The sequence below is a fragment of the Poecilia formosa genome, unplaced genomic scaffold (assembly GCF_000485575.1).
Source record: "Poecilia formosa unplaced genomic scaffold, Poecilia_formosa-5.1.2 Scaffold52, whole genome shotgun sequence".
Taxonomy (NCBI): Eukaryota; Metazoa; Chordata; class Actinopteri; order Cyprinodontiformes; family Poeciliidae; genus Poecilia; species Poecilia formosa.
The window spans coordinates 1,430,161-1,445,048 of record NW_006799991.1 but is presented as its reverse complement, the minus strand read 5'-3'; the positions used below and the strand labels follow the sequence as shown (position 1 = coordinate 1,445,048).

Here is a 14,888-nt window from a genome sequence, read left to right as displayed (position 1 = left end):
TGGAAAAAAACAACCCTTTGACGGTTGCTAAAAATGTCACAGCATATGTACCTTCACGTAAAGTAGAACATTTTATAATGAATGTCTTCACCTGTTTTGACCTTCAATTTATGGCCAGGCATATTGGCTGAAAAGGATAAGAAGGAATGTGTTGCAATGCTGTGACAAAGCTGCACATGAACAATGTCTTGTTTAAAAAAACAAAAAAAAACAAAAGAGAAAAAGGACCAGCATTCTTCCAGAATGATGTAAGGGACTGATGAGATCTCAACTACAGTGGTGTGAAAAAGTGTTTGCCCCCTTCCTCATTTCCTGTTTTTTTTCATGTTTGTCACACTTACGTGTTTCGGAACATCAAACCAATTTAAACAATAGTCAAGGACAACACAAGTAAACACAAAATGCAATTTGTAAATGAAGGTGTTTATTATTAAAGGAGAAAAAAAATCCAGACCATCATGGCCCTGTGTGAAAAAGTGATTGCCCCCCCTCATTAAAATATACTATAACTTTGGTTTTTAACACCTGAGTTCAATTTCTCTAGCCACACCCAGGCCTGATTATTGCCACACCTATTTTCAATCAAGACATCACTTAAATAGGAGCTGCCTGACACAGTGAAGTCCACCAAAAGATCCTTAAAAGCTACACATCATACCGAGATCCAAAGAAATCCAGGAACAATTGAGAAAGACGGTAATTAAGATCTATCAGTCTGGAAAGGGTTAGAAAGCCATTTCCAAAGCTTTGGGAATCCAGCGAACCACAGTGAGAGCCATTATCCACAAATGGCGAAGACATGGAACAGTGGTTAACCTTCCCAGGAGTGGCCGGAGGCCCAAAATTACCCCAAGAGCGCAGCGACGACTCATCCAAGAGGTCACAAAAGACCCCACAACAACGTCCAAAGAACTGCAGGCCTCACTTGCCTCAGTTAAGGTCAGCGTTCATGCCTCCACCATCAGAAAAAGACTGGACAAAAATGGCCTGCATGGCAGAGTTCCAAGAAGAAAACCACTGCTGAGCAAAAAGAACATTGAAGTTCGTCTCAATTTTTCCAAAACACATCTTGATGATCCCCAAGACTTTTGGGAAAACATTCTGTGGACCGATGAGACAAAAGTGGAACTCTTTGGAAGGTGTGTGTCCCATTACATCTGGCGTAAAAGGAACACTGCATTTCAGAAAAAAAACATTATACCAACAGTAAAATATGGTGGTGGTAGTGTGATCGTCTGGGGCTGTTTTGCTGCGTCAGGACCTGGAAGACTTGCTGTGATAGATGGAACTATGAATTCTGCTGTCTATCAAAAGATCCTGAAGGAGAATGTCCGACCATCTGTTCGTGAACTCAAGCTGAAACGAACGTGGGTTTTGCAGCAGGACAATGATACTAAACACACCAGCAAGTCCACCACTGAATGGCTGAAGAAAAACAAAATGAAGACTTTGGAGTGGCCTAGCCAAAGTCCTGACCTGAATCCTATTGAGATGTTGTGGTATGATCTTAAAAAGGCGGTTCATGCTCAAAAACCCTCTAATGTAACTGAATTAGAACAATTCTGCAAAGATGAGTGGGCCAACATTCCTCCAGAACGCTGTAAAAGACTCATTGCAAGTTATCGCAAATGTTTGGTTGCAGTTGTTGCTGCTAAGGGTGGCCCAACCAGTTATTAGGTTTAGGGGGCAATCACTTTTTCACACAGGGCCTTGATGGTTTGGATTTTTTTTTCTCCTTTAACAATAAACACCTTCATTTACAAATTGCATTTTGTCTTTACTTGTGTTGTCCTTGACTATTGTTTAAATTGGTTTGATGTTCCGAAACACTTAAGTGTGACAAACATGCAAAAAAACAGGAAATGAGGAAGGGGGCAAACACTTTTTCACACCACTGTATGATAAATACTTCAGGTTGTTGTTGTTCTACAAAGTGCTTTGTTTTCAAACTAAAATTCGGTGTAGTTTATTATGTGCTGCTGTTCTTTTTCTTTTTTAAAAATTTAAATCATTAACACCTTTTAAGGCCAAATAGTTTTTGAAATATGCTTTAAAATGTACAGCTAAAGAATTAAAATATGATTTATTTACGTTGTTCACTGGAGTCTTGTGCTTTCAGGTACGCAACGAGGATGGAAAGGTGATTCGATTTCACTGTAAACTCTGTGAGTGCAGCTTCAATGACCCCAATGCTAAAGACATGCACCTAAAGGGACGGAGGCACAGACTGCAATACAAAGTAAGCTGCTTCCTGTTTGATTGACCCTTTCAGATACATCTGTACTACGGTGCTGTAACTGAAAGTATACATTTTTTGGTGAAAAACAGTGTACAGGAAGTTTAACTTGGTTGAAAGAAGTACATTTAAGATATACTTTTAACTTATGTTGCACAAGTTTCTTCAAAGAGTTGTAGATTATTGGTGGCTACCCACAAAATGCCTGGATGTTTGCATGATTTGGTTTAGTCTTGTGTTTCCTGTGATCAAGTCATAATTTAAATCTCCTGAGCTGCTTGTGTTTCTACTTCCTCTGAAGTCGCCCACTTTACTTTCAGAAAGCATCATGATGCTTCGACCCATTTTATTGTAAATCTTAGTTTGAACTGTGGTTCTTGGTTCAAGGTGATTTCTGTAGGTTGTTTAAGTAGAATCGGTTTTTCAGGTTGACAGTATTTGGTTTGCTGATGACTGAACATCTATTTTAAAAGCTTCCTGTTTCACATTCACTCTGCTACATTATTAAATAAGGTACAACTTAGAAGTGAGGCACAATTTTCAATACAGTTTCAAGATTTATTGAGATGAACATTTAAAAAATATGTAACTATGTTAGGTTTTTGTACTCCAATGTCAAAATAAACTGAAGGGCAAATAAAGAAAAATGAGCCTAGAATTGTAAATGTAAATAGACCTTAAATTTTAATGTGAGAAACCATGATAATCATCCTGAAACGTCTCCACCACCACATAAATAAAGCGGAGGGAATAAGAAGCTGTTGCTCCAACCTTCTTCTGCACTCTTCAAATGAAAGAAAGCAACTTAATTCTCAAGTCAGATTAAAGAAGAAATGAGGAAGAAGTCTTAGGGGCAATTATCAACCTAATATAACACTTGTGATCTGTAAATTTAAATATGAGATCTGGCAATAGAAAAACCTGTCGATTGTATCTGTCTTCATTTGCTCTGCCAACTTCTGATTTTCTGCAGAAAAAAGTGAACCCAGAGCTTCCTGTGGAGATCAAGCCAAGCAATCGGGCCAGAAAGCTTCAAGAGAGCAAGCTGAAGAAGCAGAAGCAGAAGGCTGTGCTGAAGAGACAGAGAGAGGATGAGCAGCGCTGGCACATGGAGATGAGGTCCGGCTTGACTCTTTGTCACAGGCCTAAACTTCTTCCCATTTTGACGTCAGTTTTGAAAGATGTTATTGTTGCTACAGAAGTGACTAAAAAAGCCAGAATGAGTAAGTTGCATCCACGTTGGTAACGGCAGTAAAAGGGAAGTGGGTGAAGTTGAGCACTTGACAGTAAGACTCACATGAATAGACTGCGTGTGATGCCTCTCACTCACATGGTTTTCCTCGTTTATCAAAAAAAAAAAAAAAAAAAATTTTTTTTACTAGTTTTCTAGAGTAGTTCAGAACAAAATATTTTACAACACAATATTTTTTAAAGTTGACTTTATTTACATTAGTGGGTGGGTAAATTGTCCCTCTTTCATGCAGACGGTATGAGGAGGACATGTACTGGAGAAGGATGGAGGAGGAGCAGATGTACTGGGGGGAGCAGAGGCGCAGGATGCCTCCTCCACCTCCTCCACCTCTCATGAGTCGCCCTGGCATGCCAGTGCCCCCTCTACTGGTGAGCATCTTGTTCTTCATTTGGTGTGTATGGTGGATTGCTGTAAAGAAAAAATATAACACTTATCTCATGTTTAATAAGATTAGAATTATCCTAACTCTTCATAGCATTATCATCACTGAAGCAAGAGATTAACGATTTTAATTATCTACTTCGACCTTCTGACCCTGACGATAATGCTGCCTTATCAGTTTTAGACCTGTCCACCATCAGTGCCTCCACCGTATCTTGAACTGTGTGCAGACACTGCTCTTAAATTGTTCTACTCTAATCCTGTGGACTTTTTCTGTCGGTCTTGGACAGTATTATTCCTTTTTTCCAATATGGCGTCCCTCAGGGTTCTGTGCTGGGCCCTGTTTGTGTGTTTCATCTTTTTTTTTATTTAGTCTTTGATAAGCAGGATATTACTTTTCATTCTCTTGTGGATGAAATTAAAATCTGCCTCATTCTATAAAAAAAAAGCCTCTCTAGATTGTCCTAAAGACAAAAAAAAAAAACATTAATTGAAATAAATCCTGAGCCTAAATGAAAACAAAACTGAGAATATTACCATGAATAAAACATATTTTGGGACGTCAAGGAGTTGTTTAACAGGCAATTTAAAGAATATTGGCATTGACCATGAGTGTGTCTCTGCTTTAAGAATTGTGTCCGGCGCCCTGACTCTGCTGATGATCGTCACATCATGGCCAAGCATTCAACTATTTACCCGGTGGAAGAGGAGCTCCAAGCTGTTCAGAGGATTGTCTCTCATTCTGAACGAGCTCTGAAACTGGTGTCAGACTCTCTGCTCGACAAGGAAGAACCAGCCGTACCCTCTACTGCTGCTGAGGGAGAGGCTACAAGGCAAGTGGAGAGGCCTCTTTTTATCGCAGTGCTTTGAGTGACATGACAATGTCTAAAGTGACATTAGGTTTTCTAACATAGACGTTCTTATGCTTAGATATCATAGCCCTGGAATGTGCTGCATCGGACATCAAAATGTTAAAATTAAACCTAGGAAATATGAAAAATAATCGATAAATCCTAAAATTGTTTGAATGAATCAAACAACTTTGATTTTATATTTTAACCTTTTAGACAAATATTGAAAAATACAGAAAATTCATAAAAACTTTTTATTTTTCAAAAGCAGGAAAAGTTTTGACTGATTCATCATTTGCTATAAGTCATATTTGCTTTTAGAGGCAACATGTTTTACATCAAGACGTTACAAGATGTCAGTCTACTTGTAGTAGAGCAAAGGTAACATTACTCTTTGTGGCTGGCTGTTGCTTATTGTGCATCGTTAGTAGCAGTGAACTGAGAGTGGGGAGGTCACAGTATCTAGATACACTTCCTGTGGTGTATTGGGCTTCACAGTTTCAACAATACCTGTGGTGAAAGAAGATAGCCCAAGTCATAATTACTCTAACTGAAGAGTTCACATCACCATTCATAAAATAAAGTCAGTGCGTCATATTTCCTTCTTTAATTTTAGTGCGCCGTTTTGAATCTGTGGACATTTGGAAATATATTTCAAGTTGAGCCTTGAACCTTAATGTGCGGTTTTTCTTGTCAGTGCTGAGAACCCGGCCCGGATGCTAAAAGGTGTGATGAGGGTGGGGATCCTAGCCAAAGGCCTGCTGCTTCGCGGGGACAGGAATGTGGAGCTCATACTACTAACAGCTAAGAAACCCACCGTCTCATTACTGAAGAGCATCGCCAAGCAGCTGCCAAAGGAACTATCGGTAAGCGTTCAGTTAATCATTTGAAAGATGGGTTTTATACTCCAAATATGTATTTTCTGGGCTTTTCGGGTGAGTTACTTCCTCTTTTATATGATCTTGAGAGATGGAAAAAAAAGAACCACAAGGATATTATTCAAAGGAAGTTTTAAAATTGTGTCATTAGTTCATTACTTAAAGAGGAAGCAACATTATTTCTTGTCATCTACAGACTTGGCTGAAAGAGAGGTAGTTGTGAAACAGGTAAAAGGAGAACCAGAGGCTTCCTCTCCTGATGTTTGTGCCGTGGGAGAGGAAAAGCATCTTTTAAATTTGACTTCACAAATATCATTGCTGCATGTATTACCTTAGGAAAAGTATTAAACTCAATTTTTCAAGTTGGCTCAGACATAAATAACCTCAAAAAAGGTACACACTTTTGAAATATTACCTAAACCTAATATTACCTAAACAGTCAAAACTTTACCTCAATACAGTGGACAGTAGCATTTACAATGCTTCGTTTTTCCTTATTTCATGTTTTCCATATTTTATTTATAGCTGCAACGGCATAATTTAGAGCAAAGCACATAAATTTTATAATGGCCTAGTCAAAGTTCAGACCAAAATCCAACTGAGAAGTTGTCAAAATTTGAAAATTGGTCACAGAGGACCTCCTTCCAATCTGGTGTTTTTCAAAGAAAAACGGCCATGAATTTTAATCTGTTGATGTGCAAAGCTGCTAGAGACTCTAGAGAAGATTGGCTTTTGTTGGTGAATTGTAATGACAAAACATAAAAACATTCAAGGAGACTCTTGGTCGGCTCCTGGCTTTAATTCTGTTGCCACATTTTAATTGGTATCCTGCTAGAATAGTGTTGTGCCACAAAATCTTAAAGTGACACTCGGCCTGTTTTCAGTTCGTTGCTTTTAGTCTAGACTATCTTCATGTGACATCATCTGGGGACTCAAGCTCTGGGAGAAATGCTTCCGCAACTGTTTTGTTATATTTAACCCAAATGTGTTTTTTCGTGTGAGGCTACGAGACAACTTTATACAACATTATCATGTGATGCTTACTATTTTCCCTCCTGCTGTGGCAGTATGAATGTTTTATTAAAGGAGCTTTCCACTGATCTTTAGATTTACTGCCTGGTTACGACACCTGAATCCTACAGAGTGAGATGAGACTTGTTGCATTATCCTCCCAGTTTATTTTCAAAATTTTGCATCTTTAAATACATTTTTCATGACCCATCAGAGAAATCACTCATAGTGACTCTTATATTTCTTAATGAGGAGACTCAATCCCAATGGCCTTTAACAGAGGCTACAAACACAGCAGTATTACCTCATAACTTAACCAAACAAGGCTATTTTTACCCCTACACCCTTCCTCCTCTGTAGTGAGTAATCCAAGTGTCCTTTTAACCGGCAGACATTTTCTGAAGATCAGTATGAGGTGCAGGCTCATCCCGACGAGGCGAACATCGTGATATGTTCAAGCCAGGAGCCCAAAATGCAGGTGACCATTTCTCTCACCTCGCCGCTGATGAGGGAGGACACTGCTGCTGAGAAGGACAAGCAGGCAGAAGGAAAAGCGGCCGAGAAAGGTTAGAGAAGCCAAAGCTTTCAGTACCAAGCAACCAAATGTGTAGTACACATCTGTAATACACCTAATATACCCATAATTTCCCTCTTACTCCACCGTCTAGGGATCTAAATGTAATCCACAGAATTAAGTAATGTTGTTGGGATTTTTACAAAGCCCAAATTTAAGATTTCTTTTAACCTTTAACAATTTAATCACCTTTTTATTTGTCCCACTTTTTTATCTGCCCATTTTCTTTTGCAGCTACACTAGTCGACCATTTATTTCCTAATGGGAATCAAAAGCCGGGCTCTCCGACCTTTCTGTGCCAACAGGGTGTGTCTTTATTTCATGAACGCATTCTCATGCAGAATTTCCAGAACCTCATCTTAGACGACAGTCATTGTTCTGATAATGCCCAGGGATGAACATCTTTCCAGTAGACTTTCTGTTTATAAACACCACCATTCATATGTAGGAGGTTTACATTGAAGTAAATGGTAAGTCTGTCATTCCTGCATCATCTTGAGGCATTATCTATGTTGAGGTACTGGAGTGTTCTTTACCTGCATCACAATGATCTGATTTTAATAACTGAAAGTGACTCTGTTGTTCTGACAGTTTCCCCTTAGGCTTACATCTTTTTGGAGAGGCAGATGGAAGGACACCAAAACAAACACTGAAAAGACTTGTGTTCATGTTTGTCTGCTTTCCTACCACCACTGCTTGTTAGCGATGTCTAAATATTTTAAAATACTCCTCCGCAACCTAAAGTATGTCATACGATTGACGCTAAACAATTTGAAATGGAAAGAGCAGCAAATATTTCTCTCCTGCTGCTTGAATGACAATAAATTGCTGAATAATGATGATGTTTAGGACATTTATTTGTAACTTCTGTTTTGATACATGGCCATATAAAGAGGGCAAGCAAACACTGTCAGTGTGTCATATACAGCGGATCCCCGATATTCTGCCTCTATAACTGCCTATTTTCATTGTTCAAACACTATATATACCTTATTATATTTAGTGTAAATTTGGAAATACTAAAGTGCAAATAGACGGTGGTCCACTGTACTCATATGAAGGATTGTAGGCGATTTTACAGAGTTATGAAAAAGTCTAATTAATTTTACCTTGGTCACAGTTTTATTTTTTTTAAATCATATACAACAAATGTGCTAATTACACAAAATATAATTTCATGTTGTGTTATTTATATATTGAGAGTCTGAACAAAACTGATTAGCTATTTAATCAGCTGCATAGTTGACTGGGTGCGCTGGCCTGCAGTCTGCTGCTTGACATACCTGCCTCTAGTCTTTTTGAAATCCAGCTTTAATTGGAAGAAAAAAAGTATCAGCTTAACACCAGTTGTAAGTGGCTCTCTTTCAGTTTCCACACCATGACTTTCAAAATGGAAAATTCTGCCTTGTAAACAAACAAAAACAATATGTTAGAAACCTATAAAGAGCTGATAAAGTGAGGAATGTGTGGGCAGAGAGACACTCTGCTCTTGCAGCCAGAGGAAGTTCTGCTCTCTCTGGAATTTGATCCCACCTCCTATTAGAGGAGCTTAAATAAACCATAACATTATGCTTGTTCCCATAAACAGTGAAGAGAAAAAGACCAGAATCATTGTGTTGCAACCACTGCTTTTCCTGTTCTAGTAACTGCAGTTATTTAAGTATATTGTGTTTTTTATTATTATTTTTAATATTATTAAAATCATTTTTGAAAACATGGTGCAGATGTTTTCAGCCGGTCTTGTATTTTATTTGGGTTTGTTAATCAGTGCTTTCATTCTGTATCAGCAGACCCTAGCAGGCCAAAGTCATGTGAAGGCGACACTGATGCACATACCACTAAGAAGAAATGTTGATGGATCAAGTTGATCCATTTTTAGGGCTTTTTTTTTTTTTTAAAGAATAATAAAAACTTCACTGTCATCAGAGCGTCTGAAGCGCTCCTAAATTAAACCTTTGAAAATTGTAATGAATGTGGATTTTTGATTCTAAGTGGTATGATAGTGTAGGCTTCAAAACAGATTTTTTTATTTTTGTTTTTCCATGTAACTCTATTAAACACTACAGCTCTCATTAACTTGGAAATGTGGAAACCCCATGGCTGACTAGTGAAGACGTCACTAACCACATTTACTTTTACAAATAAAAGATTCACATTTAGATGACCAGCTGCATTGACGGTCTACACGGTTGAACCATGTTTTTCTCTAACAGGTTATCTAAAGGTTTTTCTCTTATTTCTTGCTAATTTTATCATCACACCTGTTATATTTTTCATCAGTCTTATTTTTACCTGGTTGCTTGTGATGTGTTAGAATATGTTTGCAGACAGACTCTACATATTTGAGTTTTGTTCACACTTGTTCCAAAGCAGATTTTTGTTCTTCTGTAGTTTGTGGGCTTGTTGGGAAGAGAAACAAAAACAAGAAGTCTACCACGCTCAGAATGGGAAAAAATTACATAAATGAGAATAATTACCTCTGTTTCAACAGCTTGGAAACATTTTACATAAATTATCATGTTTTCTGTTTGAGGAGCAAGTAGATGTGAGTTTAAATTTGGGAGAATAACGACTCAATTTTTATTTTTCTGGGTAAAAACTACAAAAATATAATATTTTGATCTCAGGCTAAAAGAGAAAGCAGAAGGAAATGTACCGATCGGCCACAAAGCAAACTCCTGTTACTGTTTTTGTTCCTTCAGCCTTTAAAACAAAACTCTGGGGCTTTTCTGGAGTCCAGGAAAGCAGCTGATCATTTGAATCGTTTGGGTGGGGAAAATACAGAGCAGGACCAGTAACCTTGTGGTCGTTGTAGTTTTACGCAGTTGCACACATTGCTGTGATAGAGAGAAAGGTGGCTGAGTGCTACGGCAAGACCAAAGCTTTTTTTAGCAGAACTTTGTCTTTACTTTTAAATAATCCTGGTTGCTTTTAGTAACTATATTTGTTTTAAAGGTTGTGGCTGATCAGTGCTCATGTTGGAAAATAGAAACTGTCTCTAATGTCTCATTTTTTTCCTTTTTTTTTTGTCAGAGCAGACAGTTTTATTTACCACCACTGAATGTCACAAATAATACAATCAATAACACTGTTTGCTTTGGTTTTCAAGTTGGTGGGCATCAACCAAAACTTTTGAAGGAAATGTATTTCATTTCATAAGTCGTGTCTGTTCTTGACAAACCAAACCTAACTGTACTTGTGTAAAAGGTGGACTGGATTCAAACATGGCCTCTTTTCTCTGAATGTGGGATTTCTTGTTTCTGTTTTCATTCCTGAAAACTCATTTGTATTTTTTTTTTCTTTTTTCTTGTCTTACTTAGAAACTGTCTTCCAGACTGGTTTTGTTTCTCCTTTTATTGATGCCTGTTTTGTATCCTCTTGAATACTGACTAAAACAGATTATCTGATGGTTTTTTTTTATTATTATTATCATACTTGCATGAACTATGAGAGATATTCCTACTCTCAATCAAACGCAGTAACAACTTGAGCTATATACTGCTTTCATCATGAGAAGTCTGCAAGATGTCGAGTAAAACTGCTTTTTATTTTCAACAGATCTGTCAGAGAAGGATCCTCCCGATGTTTTAAACAGGAAGAAATGTTTGGATAACCTGGCTTCCCTCCGACATGCCAAATGGTTTCAGGTAAAGTTTAGGGGGAAAATCCTTTTGTTAATGTTACAAATATGCTCTTTTATTCTTAGATGTACTGTAAGAAATGTTCCCATGGTACAGATAAGTGTTAAAGTGCAATAGTTATATGGAAGACGAAGGATATATATAAACAGTAAAATATAGGATGAAATTGTTTTCTATGTAAGATCGAATGCAGTATGTTTTATTGTCAAGACAATGTATGCAGATGGCTGATTATTATGTTGAAAACTTTGTTCAAAGTAAATAAAATTTATGTAATATTCTGTGCTTAAATTGTATTGTTGACGCAACAGAAGTCCATATTCTCAGAAATAAATGCTTCCTTTTGACGAGGCTTTCTCTTTTTCTTCTCTAAAGGCTCGTGCAAATGGATTGCAGTCCTGCGTGATCGTCATTCGGGTGCTGAGAGATTTATGTCAGCGTGTTCCCACCTGGGGGAAGCTGCCCAGCTGGGTAAGTGCTGCTCAGTTCTCTGGGAGCTATAAAATAAAATGAATATCATCATTGCACGAATAATAGGTTTCAACCAAACATGAAAAGGTTCAGATTTAGTGGTTTTAGAGGGACTGTGCAAACATAAACTAGAGTTTGTTCACCTTTCTCCTGTCAGGCCATGGAGCTGCTGGTGGAGAAGGTGATCAGCAGCGCTTCAGGCCCGCTAAGCCCCGGGGAGGCCATGCGCCGGGTCCTGGAGTGCATCTCCACAGGCATCCTGCTTCCAGGTCACAAATTAGCACAACCAGAATAAATAACTTTATTATGGGAACTGTTTTTTGCTCCACAGTGATGCAGCAAACGCAACTGAACTTGGCTGCAAAGTGGTTCTGTTGTTGTTACCGTTCTCTCTTGTCATACAGATGGCCCCGGCCTGATGGACCCCTGTGAGAAGGAGCCAACAGATGTGTTGGAGAGCATGAAGCTTCAAGCCCGGGAGGATATAACTGCCAGCACACAGGTGCTTACCTGCAGCTTTGCAGCGCCCTGCGAAAGCATTTATGTCACGTCAACTTTTTATGCTGTTTTTTCATGTTAAAAACAACACATTTCAGTATAGTTCAATGGGATTTCACGTGACAGAATGACACAAAGTAAGTAATTAATAATTGTGAAGTGGAAGGAAACAATGTATTATTTTTTTAACAAACAAAATTTGAAAAGTGCGGTGTGTATTTTGTATTCAGCCTTTGAGTTAATTCTTTGCAACACAAATGTTTTTGGATATTTCTCTAACAGCTTTTCACATCTGCAGGTTGATTTTTTTTTTTTTTTTTTGTCTCCATCTTTTTGACAAAACAGTTTTTAGCACAGATATCTTTAGTGGATTTAGGTTTGGATTGGGATTAATTCTAATCCAACAAAATAGATAACATTATTTAGTTATTGATCTAATGAAAGTCTTGCGCTCTGGTCTTCAGTCATTTGCAAACTTGACAGTTTGTTTTGGGTTTTTTTCCATCAACTCTGACCAGCTTTCCTCTCCTCTCTGAAGAAAAGCCACAACATGACGGTGCTAATACCACGTGTTACCACGAGGGTGCTATGTTCAGTTAAATGTGAGATGTTCAGTGTTAGTTTTCCATTGCACAGGTTTTTACATGTAAGGAAAAAAGTTGAATTCGGTCTCATGTGACTAGAACTCCTTGTTCCATTGGTTTCCTGTCTCCTACGTGGATCATGACCAACTGCAAACCAGACAGGAAAGGATTCTTGCCACTCTTCTACAATAAAGATTTGTAGAGTACATCACTAATAGTTGTTCTGTCGACAGATTCTCCAGCCTGAACTGTTCATCTCTGCAGCTCCTCTAGAGTTTCCATGGAGCTCTTGGCTGCTTCTTTGATTCTTACCCTCCTGCCCTGTCTGTCAGTTTAAGTCAGCAGCAGGGGTGGATTTAAAGGATTTGTGTTATATAAAGCACAATGTCTACAAAACACACATTCATTAAGTTAAGAACAATCTAAAAACTTTGGCTTTTTAGATTGTGCCGCTGTAAGCCCGTTCTGCAGGTTGATGGCCGAACGTTAGTTTCATTTTCAGAACTACACTGTGTGAGATGTTTACAGGTTAGGATGTTGTTAAACTACTTTAAACTGTCTGCTGTGTTCCTTCGTCTTCACGGGTTTACCCCTTTATCTACTGTTGTACTAATTTGTTGACTTCTAAAGGCGGCTGGTTGGATTTTATTTAGGGGTATCAAGTGGAGGGGACTAAACACAAATGCACATCACACATTTCATGGTTTTATTTGTGCATAAATGTTGAACACCATGCATAATTTTCCTTCCACTCTGCATAGATGAACTAATTTGTTTATTTTATGTCCCCTAAAGTCTCTAAAGACTATTGAAGTTTTTGGTTCTAATGCGAAAAACTTTGAAAGTCGCTGTAATTGAACTGAATGCTACAAATGTTAGATGCAGCCCACAAATCTCCGCATTCTGACGTTTCCTGTTTTTTTTTTTTTGTTTGTTTGTTTTTTGGTCCCAGCATGCTCTGCGACTTCTTGCTTTCCGTCAGATCCACAAGGTTTTGGGCATGGAGTCGCTTCCAGCGTCTAAGGCCAACGCACGCAACCGCAAACGCCGACGGGACGTCAGCGACACGGGGGAAGGAGAGGGAGAGGGCAAAAAAGACAAGAAGGACGAAGCTTGACCTCTGCCCCCACAGCAGAGGTGTTTGCTAGTTTAGAGACTGGTAGAATGTCACTATTATTATTTTTTTTTTTAAATCTCAGAAAAAAACTTTAACCCACAGATGTACACGTATAAATATAACCTATGACTCTACATGTTACATGTCTACCGTTAAATCAAGAGGAATTATGTATTTGGAGAAGGTTTTGGGCTGATGGTTGAAGACCAGATTTAATGCAGTTTATTTTGAAGCTGCAGTTATTTCATTTTATTTAAAAAATAATATTAATAATAATGTTAAAGATGCATCATTCCAATTCGGTTTTGTGTCACTATTAAACCGAACCCTCTGTTTTTTTTGTTTTTTTTTATCTTAGGCAATCACCACTTTTATTTCCTGTCTCCTTAGAGTCTCAAGTACACTAAGACACCTTCACCTCAAGTTTTATTTTTAGTGCTTACCTCTGCTGTTCTTCAGGCCAGCTCACTCTCACTCCTGATCTCACTGAATTAACTTTGCTGCTTAAAAATACTTCATTATGAAATATAGGAAGCTTTGCATTGTTGGAGGAGTAAGAGCCACATACAATACTGTGATGTTTTACGGTGCCTACAGATATAAAAAAAATAGCGAAAAAAGGTGGTATAAATATTCAGGTTACTTTTGCACCAGTTAAAGCTCCTCCGGTTGTATAAACATCTTAGGAGACGTTGGGGTTGAGCTCAACCCCCCTTTATGAAACCTACAAAACAAGTCAAAGCTAATCTAAGTTATGAAACCTACATAGACAGGAACTAACCTCTGAGGTTTTGTCTTTAGGGGCTCACTTGAAAATATGTTTGTCTCTGCAGATGGAGGTCTTTCCTTGCACAGTTTTATTCAGAGGAAACGAAGCACTTAAGAGATGACAATGTATGCAGCCATAGTTCTGTCTTTTTAAATATTATGCCTAGAAATCCTGTTTTTCTTCCAAAGAAGGTTTAGGGGAGGGGAGGATCTTTAGTCAGACAAATAGACTGAAAATCTGCTGTACGGATCAAAAGGTTACAGTCCCTTGACTTTCTTCCTTGTGCCTGCGTCATGTGTATTACAAAAGACTGAGTAAGGGGAACATTTATAAGTTGTTTTGCGTGGTTAGTGTTGTCTCAGTTAATAGTAGAGGAAGGGACGGTTGCACAACATAAAAACCGATATGAGAGAGTTACTTGACATGTTTTAGTTTGGTGTTTATTTACAAAGAGCCTCATATACGAGTCCCGCTTATTTTATTTACAAAGGACGTCGCGGTCTGCTTTTGTATCGTTTAAACGGGAAGTGTGAACGTCGCTGTCCTATTATTTGAATGTATTTGTAGTGATGCGTAAAATTAAGAGGATGTAATAAAACACTCTTCAGACGGTCCGTCTCCTGTT

At 38.2% G+C, this 14,888-nt stretch overlaps 1 protein-coding gene across 4 annotated transcripts in view; it reads left to right on the top strand.

Moving 5' to 3' along the window:
- Window positions 1–14,875, top strand: part of zfr2 (zinc finger RNA binding protein 2) — a 23,721-nt gene extending 8,846 nt beyond the window's left edge. For all 4 annotated transcript variants that reach the window (XM_007552706.2, XM_007552704.2, XM_007552705.2 and 1 more), the window contains exons 9-19: window positions 2,120–2,239; window positions 3,210–3,355; window positions 3,721–3,856; window positions 4,500–4,702; window positions 5,418–5,586; window positions 7,001–7,175; window positions 10,742–10,830; window positions 11,200–11,295; window positions 11,453–11,564; window positions 11,700–11,797; window positions 13,330–14,875. In XM_007552706.2, the coding sequence (XP_007552768.1) occupies window positions 2,120–2,239; window positions 3,210–3,355; window positions 3,721–3,856; window positions 4,500–4,702; window positions 5,418–5,586; window positions 7,001–7,175; window positions 10,742–10,830; window positions 11,200–11,295; window positions 11,453–11,564; window positions 11,700–11,797; window positions 13,330–13,494 (1,509 nt within the window). In that variant the 3' untranslated portion in view covers window positions 13,495–14,875. The remainder of the gene's footprint in view (window positions 1–2,119; window positions 2,240–3,209; window positions 3,356–3,720; window positions 3,857–4,499; window positions 4,703–5,417; window positions 5,587–7,000; window positions 7,176–10,741; window positions 10,831–11,199; window positions 11,296–11,452; window positions 11,565–11,699; window positions 11,798–13,329) is intronic.
- Window positions 14,876–14,888: the final 13 nt, after the last annotated feature.